Source organism: Molossus molossus, unplaced genomic scaffold (assembly GCF_014108415.1).
Source record: "Molossus molossus isolate mMolMol1 unplaced genomic scaffold, mMolMol1.p scaffold_m16_p_6, whole genome shotgun sequence".
NCBI lineage: Eukaryota > Metazoa > Chordata > Mammalia > Chiroptera > Molossidae > Molossus > Molossus molossus.
Genome location: NW_023425399.1, coordinates 98,716,356 through 98,743,584, shown reverse-complemented (window position 1 = coordinate 98,743,584; position 27,229 = coordinate 98,716,356). Strand labels below are relative to the sequence as shown.

The 27,229-nt window shown below is 36.8% G+C and overlaps 1 protein-coding gene across 2 annotated transcripts in view; it reads left to right on the top strand.

The window, feature by feature from the left end:
* The window catches only part of DYM (dymeclin), a 347,109-nt gene that overhangs the window by 96,692 nt on the left and 223,188 nt on the right, over nucleotides 1-27,229 (top strand). For both annotated transcript variants that reach the window (XM_036246013.1, XM_036246014.1), the window contains exons 7-8: nucleotides 14,787-14,912; nucleotides 17,433-17,575. In XM_036246013.1, coding sequence (XP_036101906.1) covers nucleotides 14,787-14,912; nucleotides 17,433-17,575 — 269 coding nt within the window. The remainder of the gene's footprint in view (nucleotides 1-14,786; nucleotides 14,913-17,432; nucleotides 17,576-27,229) is intronic.

The window sequence follows — 27,229 nt, the reverse complement described above, 5'->3', positions numbered from 1 at the left end:
ATATGCATGTATGCATAACCAATGGACATAGACAACAATGCTGGGAGTGGTGGGGTAAGGGGTGAGGAGAGTGTCTGGGGGGAAAAAGGAGAAACATCTCTAATTTAAAAAAATAAAAAATTGGAAAAAATAAAATTGTCATAATTATAAACAAATACATACGTGTGTGTGTGTGTGTGTGTGTGTGTGTGTGTGTGTGTGTGTGTATAAATAAATAAAAAAAAACTGATTCTGAATCTAGAAGACAGAGTTTGAATCCTAGCTCTACTCTATGGCCCTGTAGGCCTGAGTTTTCTCATTGTAAAATTGGGGTTAACAGATCATTGATTGTGACTTGGAAAAGATATTTGAAGACGTTGAGTTCAGCTGTTTACTATTTTAGTTATGGAAACTAACATGTATGAGTTTAGAGACTAGCTCACATAGCTATTGAAGGAACAGCTAGGCAAGTAATACTTTATGTCCTTCATTGTAATGGAGGGGCCAGGAGCTGAGAGGGAGCATCTCATCCTGAGATTAGGTCTGTCTAGTACTCTTGCTGCGACTCTGTTGCTCAGATAGTGTTGAGGATGAAAGAAATGTGCTTGAAGATGCTTTTGTAAAATTTTTAAAAATGCTTCATAGTGTATATCTTACACATACCAGGTACTCAGGAAAAACATTGAATTTATTTGCTTCTGAGTTATTTTTCATATTTTAAACTTCTCAAGAAAAAGTAGTAGCACCTGGTCATTTACAAGTGTAGTGGTCATAGGATCTAGAATGTCTGAGATATAACAGAATAAGGCTAAATAATATATGTGGGAACTGAAGCCAGTTTCTGTTGCATCAATCTGCTCAAAGGAGTTTCTCTGGCTGTTTGGGAGGACAGGTTCTAGCCTGGCATTTATGTGTGAAAGATTAGCAGAAGCAGAATCCTGAATCCTGGCTATTTTGACTGCATATGCATATTTCCGTACAAGTTATGGGCTGTTTAAAGTCATATAATCATTGGATTTTTAGAACTAGAATTAAAGTTTTAAACTCATCCTAGCTCTTTCATTTTATATATGTCATTTAAGTAGAGAGAAGGGAAGTAACTTTCCTAGGGTCACTTCGCTGGATTCTTAGGTAGCTCAGCCCTGAATGTTGACTCTCTCTTTTTGCGTTCAAAGAATTTTTACTTTTAAAAGAGCAAGACTGGTACAGAATGCTTTTGTTAATTTATTTTACTATTATTAATACATGTATAGCAAAATATGAATGAGGTGCTTTGACATTAACTACGAAAAAAATTTTTTTCCATTAATTCGCCCCAGAGGATATTTTTCCACTGATTTTTATTTTATTTTATTTTATTTTTAAGATAGAGTGGGAGGGCCCTGGCCGGTTTGGCACAGCGGTTAGAGCATTGGCCCGTGGACCAGAGAGGCCCAGGTACGGTTCCCGCTAAGGGCACATACCTCAGTTGCAGTTTTTCCCCGGCCTTGTTGGGGTCGTGTGGGTGGCAACCACTTGATGTGTTTCTCTCACATCGATATTTCTCTCTCTCTCTTCCTCCCTCTTACCCTCCTGCTCTATCTGAAGATAAATGCAAAAATTTCCTTGGGCGAGGATTGAAAAAAAAAGAGAGAGAGAAAGAAACATTGATGTGAGAGAGACATCGATTGGTTACTTCCTTCACAGCTGGGGCCGGGGATTGAACCTGCAACCCAGGTACTCACACTTGATCAGGAATTGAACCCACAACCCTTCTATCTCAGGCTGATGCTCTAACAGCTGAGCCACACCGGCTAGGGCTTAACTGCAAATTTTAATTCTACCAACAGATGGTTGATTTTTTTTCCTTTTTATTTTTTTTGTGCCATCTGTATAAATTAATTCTTTACAAAGTAATTTCTTTTCAGGCGCAATTCAGATTACATTACATTTGGATGTTTAATACTAACCATTAATGCTGACACAATTATTTTAAATTGTTAATATATGTGTGCACATGGTTTGAGAAAAAAAATCAAATAGCACAGAGGGCTTGTGATGAGAACAAGCCTTCTTTGTCCTATTCCCTTTATTCTCTTCCTCCCCAGGGATATAATTTTTAATTTTTAGCTCTTCTGGTGTTTTATATAAACCTTTATCGTTATCCTTCTTTTATATTTCTAAATAATGTAACACTATTTAAAAAGTATTAATAGGCTTTATTTTTCAGAACAGTTTTAGGTCCACAGCAAAATTGAGCAGCAAGTACAGAGTTCTCATATGCCTCCTGACTCCATACATGCACAGCTTCCCTCACTATGAACATCCCAAACCACAGAGGTACATTTGTTAGAGTTAATGAACCTACATTGACCACATACATCATTAGCACTCAAAGCCATAGTATAAATTAGGGTTTACTCTTAGTGTTCTACAATCTTTTAAAAAAATTCTTATTTATTGATTTTTAGAGGAAGGAGGAGAGAGAGAGAGAAACATTGATTTGTTGTTCCACTTGTTTATGCATTTATTGGTTGACTCTTTTTTAAGTGATCCTAACATTTATTTAGTTTGTTTATTTATACCCTTCAGCCAGTTTCTCCCAATGGCTGTATCTTTTTTAAAATTAATTTTTATTGTTGACAATATTAGAGATGTCCCCCATTTTTCCCACCTCCCCTTAGTCCTCTCCACCCAGCCCCTGTCCCACCTTTGGCCTTCACCACACCATTGTCTGTGTCCATGGGCTGTCATATATGTATAAGTTCTTTGGTTAATCTCTTCCTGTCCCCACTACCCCCTTCCCCTCTGAGATTTCTCATTCCGTTCCATGCATCCACATCTCTGGACCTACAGTCGTCCCTCGCCACTTCGAGCTTCAACTTTTACGGTTTCACTCTATTGAGACTGTATAGTAAATAAAGAATCCTACTTTGTGGAAATTCATTTATAGTGGTAGAGTCTGGAACTGATTAACTACGATAAACGAGGGCCGACTGTATTTTGTTTATCTGTTTATTTTGTTCCTTAGATTCTACATATAATTGAAACTATATAATATTTTTCTTTCTCTGACTGGCTTATCTGCTTAGCGTAATAATCTACAGGTCCATCAATGCTGTCACAAAGGGTAAGAGATCTTTTTTTTTTTTTACAGGTGCATAGTATTTCATGTGTAAATGTACCATAACTTTTTTATCCACTCATCTGATGGACACGGGCTGTTTCCAGATTTTAGCTATTGTAAATAACGCTGCTATATACATAAGGGTGCATATATTCTTTCTAATTGTTGTTACGGGATACTTAGGATATATTCCTAGAAGTTGGGATCACTGGGTGAAATGGTACTTCCATTTTTAATTTTGGGGGAATATTCCATACTCTTTTCCATAGTGACTGCACCAGTCTCCATTCCCACCTGCAATGTACTAGGGTTCCCTTTTCTCCTCATCCTCTCCAGCACTTGTTTGTTGATTTATTGATGGTAGCCATTCTGGCAGGTGTGAGGTGATACCTCATTGCAGTTTTAATTTGCATCTCATTGGTGATAAGTGATTTTGAGAATTTTTTATGATGGTTTGGCTCAACAGTTGGAGTGTTGGCCTGCAGACCAAAAAGAACTGTGGATTTGATTCCTGTCAGGGGCACGTACCTCGGTTACGGTTTGGTCCCCAGCCCTGGTCAGGGTCATGTGGGAGGCAACCAGTCGATGTGTCTCTCTCTCTCCCTCCCTCCCTCCCTCCCACTCTATCTGAAGATAAATGGAAAAATATCCTCGGGTGAGGATTAAAAAAAAAAATTTTTTTTAATATGTGTATTGGCCATCTGTATGTCCTCTTTGGAAAAGTGTCTATTCGGGTCCTTTGCCCATTTTTAAATTGGATTGTTTTCCTTACGTTGAGTTGTATGAGTTATGTATTTTGGAAATTAAACCCTTACCAGATGTATCATTGGTGAATATGTTCTTCCATACAGTGGGCTCCCTTTTCATTTTGAGGATGGTATCTTTTGCTGTGCAGAAGCTTTTTAGTTTGTTGTAGTCCCATTTGTTTATTTTTCCTTTGTTTCTCTTGCCCTAGGAGATGTATTGGTGAAAATTCTGCTACATGAGATATCTGAGATTTTTTAAAAATATGTTTTTGTTGATTTTTTTTTTAAGAGAGAGAGAAGAAGGGAGAGAAATGGAAACATCGACATGAGAGATACATCGATCGACTGCCTCTTGCATGCCCCATACTGGGGACCAAGCCCGCAACCTGGGTATGTGCCCCAACTGGGAATCAAATCAGGACTTCTTAGTCCATGGGACGATACTCAATCCACTGAGCCATACTGGCCAGGCAGAGATGTCTGAGATTTTATTGCCTATGTTTTCTTCTAGGATTTTTATGGTTTTGCAACTTATATTTGTCTTTTATCCATTTTGAGTTTATTTTTGTGTATGGTGTAAGTTGGTGGTCTATAGCTTTACTTTTTTGCTTGTAGCTGTCCAATTTTTCCAATACCATTTATTGAAGAGACTGTCTTTACTCCATCATATGCTTTTGGCTCCTTTGTCAAATATTAATTGACCATAATGGTGTGGGTTAATTTCTGGGGTCTCTCTTCTGTTCCACTGACCTATATGCCTGTTCTTGTGCCAGTTTTTATTACAGTGGCTTTGTAGTATAGTTTGATATCTGGTATTGTGATCCCTCCAACTTTGTTTTCCTTTCTTAAGATTGTTGCAGCTATTGGGGGTATTTTTTGGTTCTATATACATTTTTAGAATATTTGTTCTAGATCTGTGAAATTTGCTGTTGGTATTTTAGTTTTAATTTTTTTCTTTATTGATTTTAGAGAGAGAGGAAGGGAGAGGTAGGGAGAGATGGAAACATCGATGAGAGAGAACATCGATTGGCTGCCTCCTTCATGTCCCCCACTGTGCATTTGATCCACAACCTGGGCATGTGCCCTAACTAGGAATTGAACCTGTGACCTCTTGGTGCATGGGTTGACACTCAACCACTGAGCCACACTGACCAGGCTCTGCTGTTGGTATTTTAATAGGTATTGCAGTGAATGTATAGAGTGCTTTGGGTAGTATGGACATTGTATTTATTTATTTTATTATTTTTTAATCCTCACACAAGGATATTTTTACATTTATCTTCAGACAGAGTGGGGGGGGGGAGAGAAACATCAATGCGAGAGGGACACTTTGATTGGTTGCCACCTGCATGACCCCAGCAAGGGCTGGGGATGAACCGCAACCAAGGTACGTGCCCTTGGCTGGAATTGAACTCGGGACTCTGGTTTGCAGACCAATGTTCTAATCGCTGAACCAAACTGGCCAGGGCAGTATGGACATTTTAATGATGTTACTTCTTCCATTCCATGATTGCAATATATGCTTCCACTTCTTTGTATCCTCTTTTTCTTTTTTCAATGACCTGTAGTTTTCGTTCTTTTATCTCTTTGGTTAAATTTATTCCTAGGCATCTTATTTTTTTGTTGTTGTAATGGTTAATGGGATTTTTCTTTTCTTTTTAAGTTTCTTTTTCTGAGAGTTCATTATTGGTGTATAAAAATGCTATTGATTTCTGGTGTTAACTTTGTATCCTGCTACATTACCGAATTCATTTATTAAATCTTGTGTTTTTTTTGGTGGAATCTTTAGGGTTTTCTACGTACAATATTATGTCATCTGTGAATAATGACAGTTTTACTTCTTCCTTTCCAGTTTGGATGCCTTTTATTTATTTTTTTGTCTTATCACCATGGCTGGGACTTCTAGTACTATGTTGAATAATTGACATCCTTGTCTTATTCATGTTCTTAAGGGAAATGCTTTAAGTTTTTGCCCATTGAGTATGATGTTGCCTGTAGGTTTGTCATATATGTCCTCTATTATGTTGAGATATAATCCCTCTATTCCCACTTTGCTGAGAGTTTCTGTCAAAAATGGATGCTGGATTTTGACAAATGCTCTTCCTGCGTCTGTTGATATGATTATGATGATTATGTGATTTTTATTCTTCATTTTGTTAATATGATGTGTCACATTTATTGATTTGCAAATATTGTACCATCCTTGTGTCTCTGGAATAAATCCCTTTTGGTCATGGTGTGTGATCTTTTTTTTAATCCTCACCCGAGGATATTTTTCCATTTATCTTCAGATTGAGTGGGAGGGAGGGAGAGAGAAGGAGAGAGAGAGAGAAACAATGATGTGAGAGGGATACATCAACTGGCTGCTTCCTGCATGACCCTGACTAGGGCCAGGGTCGAGCTGCAACTGGATTACTTGCCCTTGACCGGAATGGAACCCTTGACTCTTTGGTCCATGGACCGACGCTCCAGTTGCTGAGCCAAACTTTCCAGGGCATGATCTTTTAATGTATGGCTGGATTCTATTTGCTAATATTTTGTTGAGGATTTTAGCATCTTTGTTCACCAGAGATATTGGCCTGTAATTTTCTTTCTTTGTAGTGTCTTTATCTGGTTTTGGAATTAGGATAATACTAGCCTTGTAAAAGGAGCTTGGAAGTCTTCCTTCCTCTTTTAGTTTTTGGAATAGTGTGAGGAGGAAAGGTGTTAGTTCTTTGAATGATTGGTGAAACTCCTCTGTGAAGCCATCTGGTCCAGGACTTTAGTTTGCTGGGAGTTTTTTGATTACTGCTTCACTTTTATTAATTATTATCGGTCTATTCGGGTTTTTAAAATTCTTGATTGAGTTTTGGAACACCGTATGTTTTTAGGAATTTGTCCATTTTGCCCATGTTGTCCAAATGGTTGGTATATAGTTCATGGTATTTTCTTACAGTCCTATGTATTTCTGTCGTATCAGTTGTTACCTTGCCTCTTTCATTTCTAATTTTATTTGGGTCCTCTCTCTCTCCTTTTTTTTTTTTTTTTTTTTGTTAATCATCACTTGAGGATATTTTCCCATTGATTTTTAGGGAGATTGGATGGCAGGGAGGGAGAGAGGGAAGGAGGAAGAGAGAGGAACATTGATGTGAGAAAGACAAATTAATTCGTTGCCTCCCGCATGACCCTGACTGGTGCCCAGGATTGAACTTGTGACCCTTCAGTCCCTGGGCAGACACTCTAACCACTGAGCAAAACTGGTCAGGGCTCTCTCTTTGTTTCTTGATGAGTCTGGCTAAAGGTTCATCAATCTTATTTATCTTTTCAAAGAACCACCTCCTGGTTTCATTGATCTTTTCTTTTTTTTAATTTCCACTCCAATCTTTATTATTTCCTTCCTTTTTCTTATTCTGGGCTTTTCTTCTTTCTTTCTAATTTTTTTAGTTTCAGGGTTAGTTTATTTGAGATTTTTAAAAATTTCTTTAGGTATGCCTATAATGTTATGAATTTCTCTCTCAGGAATGCTTTTGCTGTGTCCGATAGGTTTTGGGTTGTTGAGTGTTCATTTTCATTGTTTCCAGGAAGGTTTGATTTCTTCCTTGATTTTACTGGTAACCCACTCATTTTTTAATAACATGCTATTTAGCCTCCATATATTTGAATATTTTTTAGTGTTTTTATTATAGTTGATTTTTAGTTTCATGCCATTGTGATCCAAGGAGATGTTTGATATGCAGTCTTGCATTTGTAGAGACAATTCCTGGTGGCACGGCTGCATGGCTCTGCCTGGCACGGAGGGCAGCAGCAGTGAGGCTGGGTGCCAAGTCGTGGCTGCTTCCAACAGCTTCTTCTTAAGGAAGATTTTGTAAATCTCACAATGGTGGTCGTGCCAAACCTGCACAGCAACAGGCACCAGGCCAAGTGGCAGGGGCAGCAGCTCCTCCACCAGGAGAGCCTGAACTGCCTACCCTCAAGTCCCCCTGCACATACAGCAGACACTCACACACCCTTGGTCATTTCTTATATGTGCTTTGACTAGGGATTGAACCCACAACCGTGGCTTATTGGAACAACACCCTAACTAACTGAGCCACCTGGCTAGGGTCTTGGTGTTTTACATTCTTTGGGTGTGACAAATGTATAATGACATGTATCCATCATTATAGTATCATAAGAGTAGTTTAATTTCCCTGAAAATATTTGTGACCTACCTGTTCACCCCTTTCACCCTCCCCAACCCCTGACCACTACTGATCCTTTTACTATCTTCATAGTTTTATCATTTTTAGAATGTCATATAGTTGGAATCATACAATATGTAGCCTTTTTAGATTGGCTTCATTCTGTTAGTAAGAAATATATATTTAAGGTCCCTCCATGTTCATGGCTTAATAGCTCATTTTTTTTTAGTATTGAATAATATTCCATTTTCTGGATGTGCTACATACACATAAATTTACTTCATGCATATATACATATATAGTCATCATATAAATCTAGAGTTGAAATTAAGTGTGTACATTTTAAAATTTTATAAAAGTATAAATTTGGTTTAAAAAATGGCCTCCTACAGAGATTATACCTATTATATTCCCACCAAAACCATTTTACACAACTTTGCAAATATTGTATATTATACATTTTTGGTAAGTTAAAAATGGAAATCAGATTGTGATTCTTGCATGCATTTTCTTATTACATGTGAGGTTGAACATCTCTTCATATGTTTAAAAGCCATTTCTAGCTTTTGATGAAGATTTAGCAATCATTTTTAATTCCTGAGAGCCTTTTTTTCACTTACTGTTCCTTGTTTTATGAATACAGCATTTTAAGTTGGTATGATTGCATTTTGGACATCCATATAACCTCTTTGGTGTATTTGCTTTGTTATGTATCCATCTTATCAATCGACGTTAATTTTTTAAATATGTTTTTATTGATTTTTTTAAAGAGAGAGGAAGGGAGAGAGAGATAGAAACATTGATGTGAGAGAAACACATTGAATGGTTGTCTCCTGCATGACCCCAACCAGGGCCGGGGACCAAGGTCTGTGCCCTTGATAGGAATCAAACCCGAGACTCTTTGGTCCATGGGCCAACGTGCTAACCATGGAGCCCAACTGGCCAGGGTGATTTTTTAGAATATTTTTAAAAGCTCTTCTTAGTGGTTGAACTTTATTTCAAGAAAATTTGTGGCTATATTTTATACATTTGATGCATTGTTACATATATAGTATTAGTTCTGTGAGAAACCATGAAAATATGGAATGGATATGTGAGTTTATTTCATCTACCCTCTTAATTTTACAAATGATGAAGTTGACAGGTCAGGTGGCTGCTAAAGGTAACAAGGGACAATTTTGAGGCTAGCATCCATGTTTTTTGAGTCCTAACTCTGGGCACTGTCTGTCCCACTATAAGACTTACTATAAATGAGCAGTATTACCATGTCTGTGATTTTGTTGACTTTTAAATCTAGCCATCAGTACTGTTGACAGCATCTGTAATATACTATACTACTTTTTAATCTTATATTTTACTTTTAGACTCTTTGTGTAGGCAAGACAGTGATATTTCTAAATTTTGATCTTAATGCTTTGAACTTGTTAGTTGTTTTTGTTAAACTTATGTTCCATTTACACTACTGTCCAGTTTCTTATCCAGTAGTAAGTCAGAGGAGGATTTTTTTTTCCCTCTGTATTCGTTGACTTTGCCCTTAGCCAACGCTAACACCCATTTCATGAAGGCTTTTGTCTTTATCCAAATGTTCCACTCTGCCTTAGCAGAGCAGTGCAAGGTCATGGTGCCTGTCTTTTTTTCTTTTTCTTCACATGAAATTAATAACTTGCTCCAATAGTAGTTTGTTCTAGGACATTTTCAGCCAGATGGTGGAAAGTTCTTGGGATAATATGGCAGCCAAAGCAACACTTTGGCTTTTTAAAGTTGACTTTGTTTTGGTGATTGTGTAATGAAAATCTTCTGAAGATCATACAAGGACATTAAAACAAGAAAGATCTGTTGGCTTAAAACATTTTTCATCTTTTAAAAACCACTACACTCAGCATGGTAGGACTTTGGTTTCTTTCAAGTATTGGTCTGCCTGGCTCTTTTCCCTGATTATTTGGCACTTAAGATAGCCCAATTAATATAGTTAAAATTTTGTTTTTATTGGAACCTAACATTGCCTTGAATTTCTTTTTTTGAGCATTATTGAAAGTGACAGGAAGAAATAACATTAGAGATAATTTAGTCTGATATACTTATTTACAAATAAGAACTGAGACCCATAGATAATTATTGGTGAAGGGAAGAGTGATTTTAATAGGGAACTTAGGAACAGGTCCTAGGTTTTTAAATTTTGAGTTGATGTTTTCTATAGCATACCACAATGTGATTCAGTTTTTTGTTTGCTCTTATTTCAATATGTCATCAGATTTTAATCAATCAAAGTTCAATTTTATGACTATCCTCTACTTTTAGTTCTTGATTAATTTAATTTTGAAATAGATGATACATTTATTGTTCAAAAATCTAAACACATGAAAGTGTTCATAAAATATATATGGTCAAAATGAGATTAGATATTATTCTCAGATCATCTCATGATATTTTATTTTTCAGGAAATTTCTCAGTAGAGACAAGTAGTTTGAAGCAAATGTTTCTCTCACTGTTTTTCTTTGTGTTCTTCCTATTTAAAAAATTTAAATTAAACATAGACACAGACAACAACATGGTGATTACCAGAGGGAAAGGGGGGTTGAAGAGATAGAAGAGGGTATAGAGGGGGTAAATGGTGATGGAAGGAGACTTGATTTATGGTGGTGAACACACAATACAATATACAGATGATGTATTACAGAATTGTACACCTGAAACTTATATAATTTTATTAACCAGTGTCACCCCAATAAATTCAAAATTTTAAATTAAAAAAAATAATTGTTACCCATAATCTCATCTCCCAGGATTACTGTTTTTATTTTTTCCATATTAACATTTGCATGTATATTTATTCATATGGTACAAACTATTTTGCTATCTTTGCTCAATATTACATCATGAAGTACATATTTCAATAAAGTATTTCAAAAGGAGATAGGATAACTTGTTTTACAAGGCCAGCATAATCCAGTGCTAAAGCCTAACAGTGATATTATACAAAAAGAAAGCAGAAAAATCTTTTTTTTTTAAATTAGCAAATTGCCCTGGCGGGGTAGCTCAGTTGGTTAGAGCATTGTCCCAATATGCCAAGGTTGTGGGTTCAGTCCCCGGTCAGTGCACATACAAGATTCAACCAATGAATGCATAAATAAGTGGAACAACAAATTGATGTTTCTCTTCCTCTCCTTCTCTTTCTCTCTCCCTCCCTCTCTCTAAATCAATACAATTTTTTTAAATTAGTGAATTGCATCTAGCAGTATATGAAAAGGATAGTAACATCATAACCAAGTGGGGCTTATCTCAGGAATGCAATATTGTTAACACTTGAAAATCAATCAATATAATATGCCACATTGACAAAATAACAGAAAAATTGTATGATGTTTCAGTAAATGTAGAAAAAGCATTTGACCAAATTCAACATTCATTCATTAAAAAAACTCTCAGCAAAGCAAGAATAGAAGGAAACATCTACTAGATGTAGATGTGATTAACGTTAAGTGCCTTTGATGTGGAAACTGTCCTTTATTTTACTACTGGGCACAGTCTAATCACATGAGTCCTTAAAGGTAGGAGAGGAAACCAAAAGGGTGAGTCAGAGAGATGCAATATGTGAGGAGTCATTCAAAGTCATTATTGGCTTTGAAGACAGAGGAAGGAATCCATGAGTAAAAGAATGAATCTACCTCTAGAAGCTGGGAAGAACCCTCAGCTTATAGCCAGCAAGAAAATGGGGACTTGAGTTTTACAGCCTGGAGGGGCTAAATCCTGTGGGACAACCCAAACCTGCAGGAAATGGACTCTTCCCTAGAGCCTCCAGAATGGAAAGCAGCTTGCTGATACCTTGATTTTAACCCCTTGAAACCTATACTGCAACTTCAGAACTGGATGATAACAAATTTGTGCTGTTTTAAGCTACTAAGTTTGTGATGATTTGCAAATGGCAACAATATAAAAACTAATGAAACATATCCAATTTCTCAAAACAGATAACTTGAGCAAATTAAATTTGTTAAATATAGAATTGTAGATGGTTCTTTCATTCCATTTAATATTTGTTAAGTACCCGCTATTATATGTTAAGTTCTACTAGGTACTTTCCCATAAGTAGCCATTTTACTGTGTTTAATGCATATATTTTTATATCTGTAGGTTCAAGTACAAAATGTTATTCTTATGTGTACATATATTTTTAATGTACATAAATAGAATTGTGTTCCAGAACTCATTCATTTTTTTAGTTTTTTTCTCGGTTACCTCTGATGCTAAATGAACAATTAGTGTGTTGCTCTTAAAACTGCTCCACTGTAGGCATCTACCACCTTTACTTAACCAGTTCTGCAGTGATAGACACCTGGACTGCCTCTGACTTTGCACCACCACCAATAAGGAATGTCTTTATATTATTTATCTATTACTGCATAATAAATCCCTCTAAAACTTTAACTTAGCTGTTAAAGCAACATTGTTTCACAGTTTTTTAGAATCAGGAATCTGGGTACAGTGTAGCTTGGTACCTCTGACTTAAGTGTCTCATGATGTTGTAGTTGAGCTTATTGCTGGACCTGTGGTGTCATCTGAAACCTCAACTACAGAGGACCGGCTTCCTAGATTTTTCACTTGGCTGTTGGCAGGATTTAATTCCTCAAGGGTTGTTGAACTGAGGACCTCAGTTCCTCACTGACTATTGACTGTAGGCCTACCGCAGTCCTTTGCCAGGTGGACTTCTCCATATGTCAGCTCACAAGGCAGCTGGCTTCCCTCAGAAAAAGCAAACAAAAGAGCAAGAGCATAACTAACACAAGCCATCATCTTTTTGTAAACTAAAATCTCAGAAGTGGCACCTTATCATTTCTATTGTATTCTCTTTATTAGGAGCAAGTCACTAGATCCAGCCTACACTCAAGGGGAGGAAACTACACAAGGGCATGAATATCAGGAAGCAGGGATTATCAGGGTCATTTGGCAGGTGTCTTCCACAGTCCTCAGACATATTTCTGCGACATTGTCTTTGGTGTATATACATATGGGTCATAGGTTGTTTTCTGAAATGACTTGGCTGGTTAATACTCTCATCAGCAGTACATGAGGGTTTATATATCCTCATATGCCTGCCACTGCTTTACATTTTCTAAGGCATAAAAGGAATATCATTATTTTAAAATGACTTTATATCTTTCACTCTTTTTATCTAGTGGCGTTTTTCCCTTTTTCTTGCCATTTGCAGGGTTTGCTTGTAACATTCTAGATAGCAGTTTTTTGTTCTTCCTTCCTGTCTATCATCTGCCTGTTAACTTTGTCCAAAGTTTCATTTGTTGAGCAATAATTTTTAACTTTGATATAATTAAATGCCTTTGTGTTTTGGCTTTATGGTTTGTGCTCTTGGGCTTTTATTTAAGAAGTCTCTTCTTGTGCTGATGTTACAAACGTATTATTATACATTTTCTTCTATTAATTTTAGTTTTGTGATTCATATCCAAATCTTTAATTCATCTTTAGTACGTCTTTGATATGTACTAGATAGGGATCCATCATTATTTTCTTTATGAAATGAGCCAGTTTTTCCTACCACCATCTTCTGTATAATTTGGTTTTTTCTCCATTGTTTTCTGGATCCATCTTTATTATATTGTTTCCATATATACATAGGTTTGAATTGAACATTCAATTCTCAATTGGGTTTCATTGGTTTATTATTTTTTTTGTACTGTTTTTTATTACTACAGCTGTATTGCATGGCATTAAATCAATTGAATGAGCCTGTTCTGTTTTGCATACTTTGTATTGAAAAGATATTTCTGTCAGCACCAATTCCTTAAAATATCTGGTAGAATTTAAGCTTGCCTGGTTCTAGAATCAAATCATCTTTAATTTGTTTAATGAGCCTCATTTAAGTAGATAGTATTTTTTCTTTCTTTGTCTTTCCATGAATATTTCAGTTCTATAAAAATATTTTGATATTCTTTTGGAGTTATTACCCTTTTTGCTGTGTTGTTGAGATTCCCGCTTTCCTGGTCTAACATGTTATTGTTCTCCATGAAAATCTTGTTTCAATTTTCACAATGACTGAAGATTTCTTGATGCATATATTCCTGTTTGTGCTCCTTTTTCAACCCCCAATTTTTTAAAATTTGATTTAAGATTTATTTCTATACTTGATCTTAGCCAGAAGGCCGAGACATGATAAGATTTGTTTCTTAAAGGGGATAATAATCTTGAGAGGACAAGAGTAGTCCTTCATAAAATAATTATGCATAATAAAACAGGGGTAATTTGTTTACTGTTCATACTTGGTTGAATATGCAGAGTTGGCCTTGAGAATGTGAACACTAGAGGTAGAAGGTCTAAGATGTGCTATTGTTCTCACTGTTAATTGACTGTCAACTTGAAAAGGCATTACTTTCTTTCCTACACTGTGATTTCTCTTCAGTTTTGCAATCTGAATACTTGTTTCTGTATTATAACTAAACAGGAATTAACATAAGGGCTTTAGAGTGGATCATTAAAACAGAGTACTGCTGGTAATTGTTTCCATTGTACACTAATAAATAGACTTGTCGTTCAACAGGAGATGGGAATGGGAAAATAGGAAAGTAATGGGATACCTGACCCAAGCACAAGAGCTAATGACTTGGGAAGGTTTTATATTTTTTCTTTACTTAATTTTCATGTTAAAAATATTAGTATTTTCTATAATCTTAGAAACAAGTTGAATATTTAGATTTGAGTTTTAAAATGTGTAGTTTATTCAGAAAAGAGCATTATCTTACTGTTCCAAACTGATTGTTATTCTGTTTTGTTTCCTATTTCTCCAGAGCTATTACTTATGAAATATCAGTAGAAGCTATATCAACAATGGTTGTTTTCCTTTCCTGCCAACTCTTCCACAAGGAAATTTTGCGACAAAGCATCAGTCACAAGTATTTGATGAAAGGTCGATGGTATGTTTTTATTTTAAATTTATCTAGGTTTTTAGCAAAATAGTTATGGGGATGTAAAGTACGATATAGGGGATATAGTTAATAACACTGTAATAACTATGTATGGTGCCAGGTGGGTACTGGAAATATTGGGGGGGCAACTTTGTAAATTATATGATTGTCTAACCGCTATGCTATCCACTTGAAAATAATATAAAATAAAATTGAGTGTCAACTGTAATTGAAAATTTAAAAAATAAACAGAAAAAAGATTTGTCTAGTTTATTTTTATTTTTTATTTTTTTTAATCTTCATCTGAGTATATTTTTGCATTTATCTTTAGATAGAGTGGGAGGGAGGGAGAGAGAGAGAAACATCGACGTGAGAGGGTCACATTGTCTGGCTGCCTCTTGCAGGACCCTGACCAGGGCTGGGGACTGAACCGCAACCGAGGTCCTTGCCCTTGACCGGAATCGAACCTGTGACTCTTTGGTCTGCGGGCCAACGCTCCAACTGCTGGGCCAAACAGGCCAGGGCTAGTTTTTTTATTATATAAATTTATATTTTTGGTCTTCTCTTAGTATTTTTTAAATTTTTGATTGAATTTTGAGAGAGAGGGAGAAATATCAACTTGTTGTTCTACTTGTTTATCCATTCATTGGTGAATTCTTGTATGTGCCCTGACCAGGGATTGAACCCACAATCTTGGCCTACTAGAATGACATTCTAACTAACTGACCTACCTGGTCAGGGTCTCTTACTTTAGTATTGTTCCATATCTCCAAGCAGATATTCCTTTGGTTGTTCTGTTAGCACGTCAAACACAATGCAAGGAACCAAATTCTGTTTTTTTTGTGTAAACTGTCCATCCTTCCCGTTCCCTGTATCCCCCAGCTTCATTACCTTCTGTAGTGATTTCTTTGTAGTACTGAAACTTTAAAGTCATCTTTCTTCTTTCTTTATCATTCTCTATGTCTAAGGAGTCATCCAGTAATATTTTTTCATTGACATTATTTTCATATCTTCTCCTTTTCACCAGTCCCATGTAACCTACTGTAATCTGTGCCCCATTACCATGTGTTTGGGTTACTTCAACAGCCTCTTAACTGACTGTTTCTACTTTCGATTAGTCAATAAATATTGGGTACTATCCATGTGCCAGGCATGTTAGGATGTGGGGCTATACTCTGAGCAGAAAAGCTTACATCTTTTTTATTGGGTGAGAGTAGGAATAGATCAATACACATACACATGCACACACACCTTTTATTGACATTCTTCACAGAATTTTTGAATGTAAGACAAAGACAAAGTAGCTTTGATTCAAATTCTCAGGGACTTTATCTCATCCTTTTTAATGCCTTCATTTTTTTCATGACACCTTCACTGATAATAGGGAAAAGGCCTGAGCTTTGGCCCAAGAGTCTATTAAGAAGTTTTTTCTAGCCCTAGCCAGTTTGGCTCAGCAGTTAGAGCAACAGCCCATGGACCAAAGGGTCTCAGGGTTGATTCCCAGTCAAGGGGATGCACCTGGGTTGCAGGTTCAATCTCCGGCCCCAGTCAGGGTCTTGTGGGAGGCAACCAATCATTGTGTCTCTCTCACATCGATTCCCCCCCCTTCTACTGTATCTAAAAATCAATGGAAAAATATCCTTGGGTGAGAATTAACAACAACAAAACAATAAAAAAAAAAGTTTTCTCTAGATTGCAGGAACTGATATATCACCAATTTGTGGATACACATTCCTTTTCACCTGTTTTCTCTCCCTTTTCCTCATCCCATTACTTAAAAGCAAAGAGTATTAACATTTTAAAAATCTCTATACATACAGATATATTTGTTGTATGCATGCACAAATTGAATAACTTCATATTTTAAAAGTGTAGTCTTTTATATTACAGCTTAAAAAAAATTTTTTTTTAATTCTCACCCAAGGATATTTTTCCATTTATCTTCAGATAGAATGGGAGAGAGGGAAGGAGGGGCGGGGGGGAGGGAGACAGACATCGATGTGAGAAAGACACATCAATTGGCTACCTCCTGCAAGACCCCAACCAGGGCCCAAGCCGGGGACCAAACTGCAACTTAGGTATGTGCCCCTAACTGAAATTGAACCTGTGACTCTTTGGTCCATGGGCCAAAGCTCCAACTGCTGAGCCCAACTGGCCAGGGCTATATTACTGCTTTTTAATTCTTGCTTTCCCTACTAATTTTACATTACTACCTCCCTTTAAGTGCCAGGTACTATATTGTACACTGAATTTATAATATCTCACCTGTTATACAGATTATAAATAAGGTAAGTTCAAGAGCTGAAGTGATTTGACCAATAACTTATAGCATAGTAAGGAGAAAAGCCAGAATTAAGCCTCAAGTCTTATCTCAACCCCATAGTCTTCACTATTATACGACAATGCTAGACTTCTTTGAATTATGCTAATCATTCTGTATTAATAGATTATATATAGATGATCATTATGTAGAATCAGATGACTCCCATAAGTATGAGTTTGATTTTCTTCTTTTTTCTTTCTGTATAGTCTTCCATACACCAGCAAACTCGTGAAAACCTTATTGTATAACTTTATCAGACAAGAAAAGCCTCCTCCTCCAGGAGCACATGTGTTCCCTCAGCAGTCGGATGGGGGAGGACTGCTGTATGGACTTGCATCAGGAGTAGCAAGTAAGCCCTCTCCGATTTTTTTCAGTCCTTTGATGTACATCATTTTTTAATTTAATTAGTCATAACTAATTCTGTTCCCTTGGCTGCCACTACTAACAGTATATTGGATCCGGGCAGTTGTCTAAATATGACATACTGAAGTAATTTAAAATATTAATTTTTGCATTCAGTGCAGTGATTTATGCATTGAAATATATGCAAATAATGAATAGCTTGTTTACCTAATAGGCACCATTTTTCAAGAAGAATGTTTATAAATAAATGCATATTACATGAATTCTAGCTATGCAATATAAATACAATTAAACTCTTGGGAACTTTTTACTGCTTATGTTTTCTAAGGAAGTCATTCTGTTTTAGGGACTTTACTGGTTAGGATTTTATGTGACTAATTGGGTATAGTTTTCTTATTATATTCAGTATTTCATTTGTTAATGACCAGTTAGTATATTTTGAAGAGTTTTGTTATAAATTCAAAAGCTGTACAGTGGTGAGTTTTATCAGATTAGAAGCAAATTTTGTTAACTGAACAAAGTCCTTTCCCACCATACAGTAAAGTAAAGCCTCATTTCTACTTCACAGCGATCAGACCTAGAGGTTCTAGAAGTACAGAATACCTCTGGTCCTCCCCTTTGTTGGTGTAGAGGACCTCCTGCATCATGAGAGGTTATATAAACCCAGCTTTTGCTTTATTCGGAAGGTAAAACAAAAAGTAGACTTGACACTTTAGTAGTCGTAAGGTTTGCATGGGTGCTCTTACTGTATATTCTACTTAATTACATAGTGCAAGGTTTGGCTGTTTGAAGGAATTTTAAATGGAACTGAGTTCCACAACTGAATTATACCTGTAGCATCCTCCCCACACTCAGAGAAGAGCATCAGTTTGATATGAAAATGTAGTACTCTGTGGAAAATTATTAGATAATGATTTTTTTTTGTTAAAAAAGAGGGAACCTCTTTGTATTAAAAGACCTCTTTGTTGACTTTAGGAATTGATTTGCAAATCAGGCTTTCTAGATTTGCCTTCGTTTGATTCTAATTGTGAGTTGAATTACATTTGTGATCACTCACAGCTTTGTCCTTGCTGACCGGGCTGCCTGGAATACCAGACCTGCAGAGCTGTTCTCCAGGTTACTCCCCCCACTGCCCTCCTTGTTTCAGGTGAGGAGGCTGTACACAGCTTGCTCACTCATGGCCATGAAGGCAGCATAGGAATGGCTTCTTGTGTCCTGTGGGAAGGCTTCATTAATCCAGTAGTATTTGCTTTTTTAAAAAATCCTCACCTGAGGATATTTTTCCATTTATCTTCAGATAGAGTGGGAGGGAAGGAGGGAAGAAGGGAGAGAGAAACATCGATGTGAGAGAGACACATTGATTGGCTGCCTCCCACAACTCTGACCAGGGCCGGGGATCAAACCACAGTGGAGGTACCTGCCTTGACCGAAATCGAACTCAAGACACTCTGGTCTGCCAGCCAACATTCTAACTACTGAATCAAACTGGCCAGGGCAATATTTACTTTATTTTTATTATTACACTGGTATAGGTATTTAACAGCTGAGTATTTTTTCAATAGTCCAATATGGTTGGAGATTTTGGGGAGGAGATAGTAAAAGATCATTAACTGCTTTCTTCAAAACAATGGCAAAACTTTGCAATTTGTTTGCAAGCAAACATTGATTTGAGGTTTTGTTTTGTTTTTGTTTTTATTCTCACCTGAGGACATTTTTCCATTCTTGTTCAGATAGAGTGGGAGGGAGAGAGAAAAAAACATCACATGAAAGGGACACATCAAGTGGCTGCCTCCCACACAACCCCAGCTGGGGCCGGGGACAAACTGCAACCTAGGTACGTGACCTTAGTGGGAACTGAACCCAGGTCTCTCTGAACCGCGGCTGTACCTGCTGAGCCAAACCGGCCAGGGCAATTTGTGTGTGGTTTTAGTTTTTCTTGAAGTTATGTGTCATCAGAATGAAGTCCAGGATGGCATATGGTGTCATCAGCACCAGGTGCCAAAAAACTTGACTTCTGAATTTGAGATCTACTTCCACCTAGTTAGCAGTGTGTTGGAAAGAAGTCCCTTGATTTTTCTACCTCCCGGTTCCTTTTGAATGAGAAGGTTGGGACAGATGATCTCTGAGAATATTTCCATATAACTTTCAGTGATACTATGTATTTCCCCCCCACCATTTTAAAATTTAATATTTAGTTAAGGGCATTAAAATAGTTAGGATTTTTAGTGTTCTATAGTCACAGCACATTTTACATAGCTTTCTTTCTAAATTGTTACAAAACTATTCATGCAAAAGTATAAATCATGATGGAGTAATTGTCATTATTTTACAGTATGCGACTCAGAGGATTATAAAAACAACAAACGGACATTCTCCTAAGAAGCAAAGCTATGTATTGTGGGCAAAATAAACTGTAAAATTGACCACAATATACCATTTTGAATTAAGCCACATTCTAGGAAAGTCAGTCAAACTGACAAAGCAATTTGAGTTTAGTTTTGTGTGATCCCTTTTGATGATCTTTTGGTTGGTAGTTATGGAATTTTCTTACTTTAATATTGGCTTGAGGGGCTTGAGGGAATATGATTTGGAAGTTCCTCACTGAAAAGAAATTATGTTGCAAGGCTAGATACAAATTATGAACTCTTTTGGATTATGTTCATTTTCCTTGGGATTGAATTTTTCATGGATATAGAAAGCATTTCCTTTCATAGCAGTGTGTGTATTGTATGTTTTGCTGAAATTATTTCCTTTGAAACAGCATGCCTTATTTTGGAAAACTTTATGGTTTTTGATAGTGAAGTTTTGTTGGCTCCAGCAGGGGAAGCTGAGAATCCTGATGCTAGAACTGGGTCCAGATGGGTAGTGAGCCACATGTCTGAGCCCTCACAGGAGTTAGGCAAGGCCTTTTCCAGTTTAGTCTCGTTTTTACAGATTTTTTTCTGGTTATTCTATTATTTGTTTCCTAGATGCCTGCCAAAACTTTGTTACATCTTGCATGCCTGACACTCTTTTTCATGCCTTTGCTTGGGTTATTTCTTTAACCTGGAGTCCTACTTCCTCCTCTCTATCGCTTTGATTTTCTGCCCGTCCATACATAAAGTTTTATCCCAAGTACCACCTTCACCATGAAGACTTTCTTTTCTCCCTCCTAACAGGTTGTGATCTTTTTCTATGGCTCTTACTCTGCTTTGTGTTATTACTGTGTAGAAGCATCATCTCCCTACATTGGCTCTACATACAATACAATAAGAGCTAACATATTTATAACCTTTCTGAGTTTACAGAGCAACTTTTTGTGCATCTCACTTTATTCTCATAGCTACCTTGTGAAATAGATGGTTTTACTTTTTAATGTGATAGATGTAGAGATGTTCCTAGTTATTAAATTACAGTGTCTAAAATCACACAGGAAAGAGGTGATGCTGGTTTGCACTTGAGCTTAGTTTCTTTGACTCCTGAGCTTTGCTGTTTTGTCTTTCATTGTCACCACCTGACTCTTAAATTTGTAAGTTGCTGCTTGACTTCTGTGACGTTGTTCACTGTAGTATCCAGCAGAGCACCTTATATCTGTGGACTCTCAATTAATACTTGTTGTATGTAAGTAAATACCAAAAACTAATACTTGTCTGCACTCAAGGTAGATGTGAACTCAATTATAGCAACATGCCTGTAATTTATTGAATGCCTTTTGTTTGCCAGACACCTTAGTAGCTACCTTCCATACATGATTTTATCTGCTCTTTATTTTTCTTTTCTAACATTTTATTATGGAAAATTTCAAAGATGTACAAAAGTAGAGCAAATGGTACAGTGAACTCCTATCTACCCACAACCTATCTTCAAGAATTATCAACATTTTACTAATTATTTTCCCACTTATCTCCCTCCTCCTCTTTTTAAAAAACTTTATTTGGAAATAAAAGTCACACATATAGAAAGGTTCCAAAAATAAAAATATTAGGAAAAAATATATATTGCTTTATCCAGATTGATTTTTTAATATTTTATCTCATTTGTTTTATATTTGTATTCTCTCCTTCCCTCTCTTTATCATTGTATGTATGCGCATGCACATGCGCACATGGTTTTTTTAAAAAACCATTTGAGGGTAACTTACATACATGGCCCTTTAACCCTAAATACCTGAATGTGTACTTCCTAAAAGGGATACAGTATCTTCTTACACAGCCACAGTATTACTTATCAACTTCAGTCAACTGAACATTCAACTACCCTTAAGAACAAATTAGGTAGGCATTTGGTTATACCTTAGTAAAAGTACAGAAATAGACATTTCCCGCTATAGTTCAAAATCTCCTTTAGTAAGTATATAATAACATTTGTGTTGCTCTTAAGTTGAATTTTACAATTAGGTTTTCTGTGTCTGCGCTTACTAATTTATTTGTCTCAGACTAAATGCTCCACGATGCAGTACATACCCTTTCTGTTTATTACCGGCCCTGCAGAACACAGTGAGTGCTTGGGTGATGTTTGCTCCAAGTGTCAGAAATAATTGGAGGAATTAGTAATACTTTTTAATTACTACTGGTAAGTTTTTCTGTAGTTAAAGAAAGTAATGAAAATTAACTTGTATAGATTTTGTTCTTTTTAAAAAAGTATTTTTACATGTATCAAGTGTGATTTGCTTCTTTCACTGGAAGCGGTTAGAACGAATTGTACATTCATACATGACTTTATCCGGTAAGATGTATAGTACAGGCCAACAAGCCTCTAGTCATAATTTTTCAATACCAAGAAAAAATGGTTTCCTTCTCCTCTATAATTTTTTAGTTTAGAAATTCTTCTAATATGCTGAGAAAATGGAAAAATAATCAATTGCTATATTACTTTACTGTTTAGAAAAGAATGCTACAGTTTTAATTAATGTGTTTTTTTAAATGAATCATAGAATTCCAGGAATGGTAGAGATAATGATAAAGGTCATGCTTTTAAAAACCACATATGCATGTACTTACACCTTGGAATTTCTGAGTCATTAGACATGAGGTGGGACCCAGTCATACATATTTTCAATAAGCATTCTACATGATTGTGATATAGCTGGTCCATTTCAGCACCACTCATGTAGTACAGGTCCCTTTCCTGTGCTTGAATCTGTTCTGCTGTGGGTCCATCATGGCAGACAGTTGAGCCAATACTATTAATTACTGAGGAATTGTTTTGAGGCAGCTATAATGGGTTTCACTGACCCCCTTGTATATGTGATCTTAGTTTTTTTGTTGTTTATCCTCACCTGAGACTACGGAGGATATTTTTTCCATTGATTTTTAGAGAGAGTGGGAGGGAGGGAAGGAAGGAAGGAAGGAGAGAGAGACAGACAGACATAGATTGGTTGCCTCTTGTATGCACCCCGGCCTGGGCTGGGGATTGAACCTGCAACCCAGGTATGTGCCCTTGACCGGGAATCGAACCCATGACCCTTCAGTGCATGAGCCAATGCTCTAACCGCTGAACAACACTGGCCAGGGTCTTAGTTTATCTTTTTACTGCTTTCTATATTGCTCTCTGTTGTTGATGAGGTCAATTTTATCAGGATTGTTCTTTGAGTCTGACCATGAGTATAGTACTCTAGCATCAAATTAGATTGGAACTCGAACCTCCCTGATTCTAGACACTGTACTTTCTGATTAATCAAGTCTAAATGCCCGTTAACTCTTTTGGCAGATACTATTAAATTATTAGTGAATTTATTGTTACTTTTATCATCTAAATATGTTTCATAGTTTTTATGTCCTGTCTTTCCCCTTCAGGTATTATGTATACAGGGACAGACCTTTCAGTGTATCTCAGTTAGTTATGATTTTGTTAGGTGTGGAGTGGACCATAATTTCAGCCAAAGAATAAGATTTGCTTTCATTTTCAGCTCTAGATCATCATTTAAAAAGTGTTTTGGGGCTTCCTGTTAAGGGCTATGACCATACTGTTAGAGGTTCGACACATTCTAATTTCTTTGTGGAAAGCAGGGTGTTTCTGTGGGTGGCATATGTAAAATAACAATGAAAATTAATTGGGGATTTTGTGTCTCTTTTATGTATAATAGATTTTTTTTTTTTTTGTTCAGGTAGAGTGGGAGGGAGAGAGAGGAACAGAGAGAGAGAGAGAGAGAGAGAGAGACATCGACGTGAAAGGAACACATCGAGTGGCTGCCACCTGCACGACCGACCAGGGCCGGGGACAAACTGCAACCGAGGTACGCGCCCTTAGCGGGAACCGAACCCGGGTCTCTCTGGACCGCAGGCTGACGCTCTAACCGCTGAGCCAAACCGGCCAGGGCTGTATAATAGATTTTATTTCCTGGAATTCCACTGAGGATTTGCTGTAGGGGCAGTAACCTGTTTTCCCCTGACAGCCAACTTTAATGAGGATTTCTAAAGTGTCCCCTGACTTTTAGGACTTGACTACAAGGATAGTCATGAAACTGGGACTAGCAGAATCCCAGTGGCTGGAGATACTGGGCAAGCCTCTCCTAAGTTCATACCAGCTCTCCCCCTTTCATCTCTCCATTCTTTGGATTACACCACAGGGACCTCCCAGCTGTCTTCTCTTCACTCATTTGGAAGTCCTTGAGGATAAGGTTATGGATTTCCAGAGCTTGATATTGAGAATCATATGATTTGGATGAAGTCCCAGCTCAGTGTGATCTTAGACATGTTCTTCAACTTTGAATCTCATTATTCTGCTTTATAAAGCTGATAAATATAAGCTGTTTTGTACCAGATTTTTGTGAATAATAAGAGATATTATGTATAAAATCACTTCAAAAACTACCTAGCATTTATCCTCATATAAATAACTTTTGTTACCTGTACTGAAGTTCTGCTGCTGCTTGTTAATTAAAATTAAAATAATTGAAAAGAAAATAAATTTAATTGGATAAAGTTAGTGATCAGAAAATCTTAGACAAGTTTATTCCAGATAATTAAAAATGTAAGAGAATATTTTATTTTTTTGATCTGCTCAATCTTTAAAATTTACTTAAAAACTGTTTTTGAAACACTGACTACATTGAATATACCAGCCATGTTTATGCTGTTTCTCCAAATGGCTTTTCATTTTATGTGGTGCAAATTTTGGCTAATGGCAGTCAGAAAGGAAAATTTGATTGTTAAATATATATTGCCCACATGAGATTAATCCTTGCTTCCTAAATGAACTTGCCTTGACAGTAATCACTAAGGTACCATTTCTTATTCACTGATTTATCTGATGTTATTTTTCTGTTTGATAGTTTATTTATAAAATTAGTCAGAGATTTTAATAAAGACTTGATGCTGACCCAACCTGAATTGCAATAAATATTTCAAATGCTTTTCTAATAAATATCAGTAGTATTGGTAGTCTTAGTGATAGTCAGCAAGGCAAATGATACCTAATTCTTACTTGAATTATAAGCACACCCTACCTTGTTAGAAATGTTCTACAAGACAAATGACCGAAGACCCTTACCTGTGTGATTCGTTATGTGTTGGAAACTGGGTGTATGGTGGTAGCAAATAGTCAGCTCAGACTACCTAACAGAATACCATAGAGTGGGTGGCTTAGCAGTGGACATTAATTTCTCACAGTTCCGCAGTCTGGGAAGTCTAAGATCAAGTGCTCACAGATTGGTGTCCTGGTGAGGGCTCTGGTCCTGGCGTACTGATGGTCACAATGTATATTGCAGTGAAAGGAAGCTCTGATGTCTCTTCCTCTTCTTATAAGGGCACTAATTTTATCATGGGGTCTCCACCCTGATGCCTTCATCTAAACCCAGTCACCTCCCAAAGGCCCCACCTCCTATTATCATCACATTGGGTGTTAGGGCTTCAATGCTTGTTTTTGGGGGGACACAAATATTTATTCTATAATATGTATTAAGTAGGTTGTACTGGAATTTCTCTCACTGAAATTCTCATTTTGGGATGCTTCTTGTCTCTATATGTTGATAGCTAGGGCACCTTTTAGCTCCAGTTATTCTTTATTTTAAACCACAACCCTGCTTAGTGGTAGTGGTGAGGGTTGTAGCCAAAGTAGATCACTCACAGCCCTCTACAACCTCACTAATATACTAAAAAAAGCATTCCAGAGTATATAAGGAGCCCTTCCAAAAACAATTCTGTGATTGAAGCAGATTTTTTTTCTTCTGATTTTGGAGGCCACTTCTTTATTTTGTCATTTGGAGGGTCTGACTCTAGATTTTGATAATTTGGTATTTTGGAATAGGTGCAACTATCAGACTCTGGCTGTTGGTAATAGATAGACCAAGAATTGCCACTTACTAACTAGGTGTTCTTGGGCTATTTAAGCTCTTAATGGCTCAGATTCCTCACGGTAAATGGGACTAATACCTTCCTTTGTAGGGATTCTGAGGTGATCAGATGAGCAAAAGTATAGGAAAGAGGCTGGCACCTAGTTAAGTGCACAGTGAAAGGTCACTATTGTAATAGAAATTGCATAGTAATATTTAAAAGATAACCTTTGCATATAAAAAAATCCAGTGATGTCCTGGCTGGTTTGGCTCAGCAGTTAGAACGTCAGCCTGTGGTCCAGAGAGACCCGGGTTTGGTTCCTGCTAAGGGCATGTACCTCAGTTGCAGTTTGTCCCCGGCCCTGGTTGGGTCGTGTGGGTGGCACACTTGATGTGTCCCTTTCATGTCGATGTTTCTCTCTCTCTCTCTCCCTCCCACTCTGTCTGAACAAAATATAGAAAAATGTCCTCGGGTGAGGATTAAAAAAAAAAAAAAAAATCCAGTGATCGTATGATTTACAAGTTTACTCAGAATTTGAATGTAAGTAAATTATGAAAATATGATATTTGTTATATACATTTATAATAAAAATTTCAGATAGTCACTAAAAGTGTTACGTTGAGCCCTGGCTGGTTTGGCTCAGTGGTTAGAGTGTTGGCCCGTGGACCAGAGAGACCCAGGTTTGGTTCCCGCTAAGGGCATGTACCTTGATGCCGTTTGTCCCTGGCCCCGGTTGGGGTTGTGTGGGTGGCAGCCACTCGATGTGTCTCTCTCACATCGATGTTTCTCTTTCTCTCTCCCTCCCGTTCTGTCTGAAGATGAAGGCAAAAGTGTTCTCAGGTGAGGATTAAAAAAAAAAAAAAGTTTTATGTTGAAAATTTATATTGTGAGAAGGAAAGATAAGTCACAACATTTAGTCACTGTTTCTTTTGAGTTTATTCTTACTTCCTTGACCTTGTCTTTTAGTATATTTTAAAGCTTTTAAATAGTTTCTAATGCCTAAAAGAAGGAGAAGCAAGCAAGGATTGACCTTGAAATTTCTTGTTTTTTGTTTTGTTTTGAGTCGCAACTGTGATGTGATTATAATTGGGTATTTAATGTTTTAAAGAGCCAAACCTGATTAAGTGTGTTCTGCCAAACTGCACTTTCCATCACAAGTACTGAGGTTTTACACAATGACTTCTGATATATGGCTTTTCCATTTGAATGAGCCATCAAACATGTTTTTCCCCTTTGCTTGCAGTGGTGGATGTCCCAGCCAAATTATAAGGCCAAAGTAGTGATTATTTGTTTAGACAAATGCTGTAATGGAGAATTTAATAAAGTAGAATTGGAAGATTAAAGCTCATATTTCTCCCAACTGCTATTTTTGAGAAAGTGATTGACTT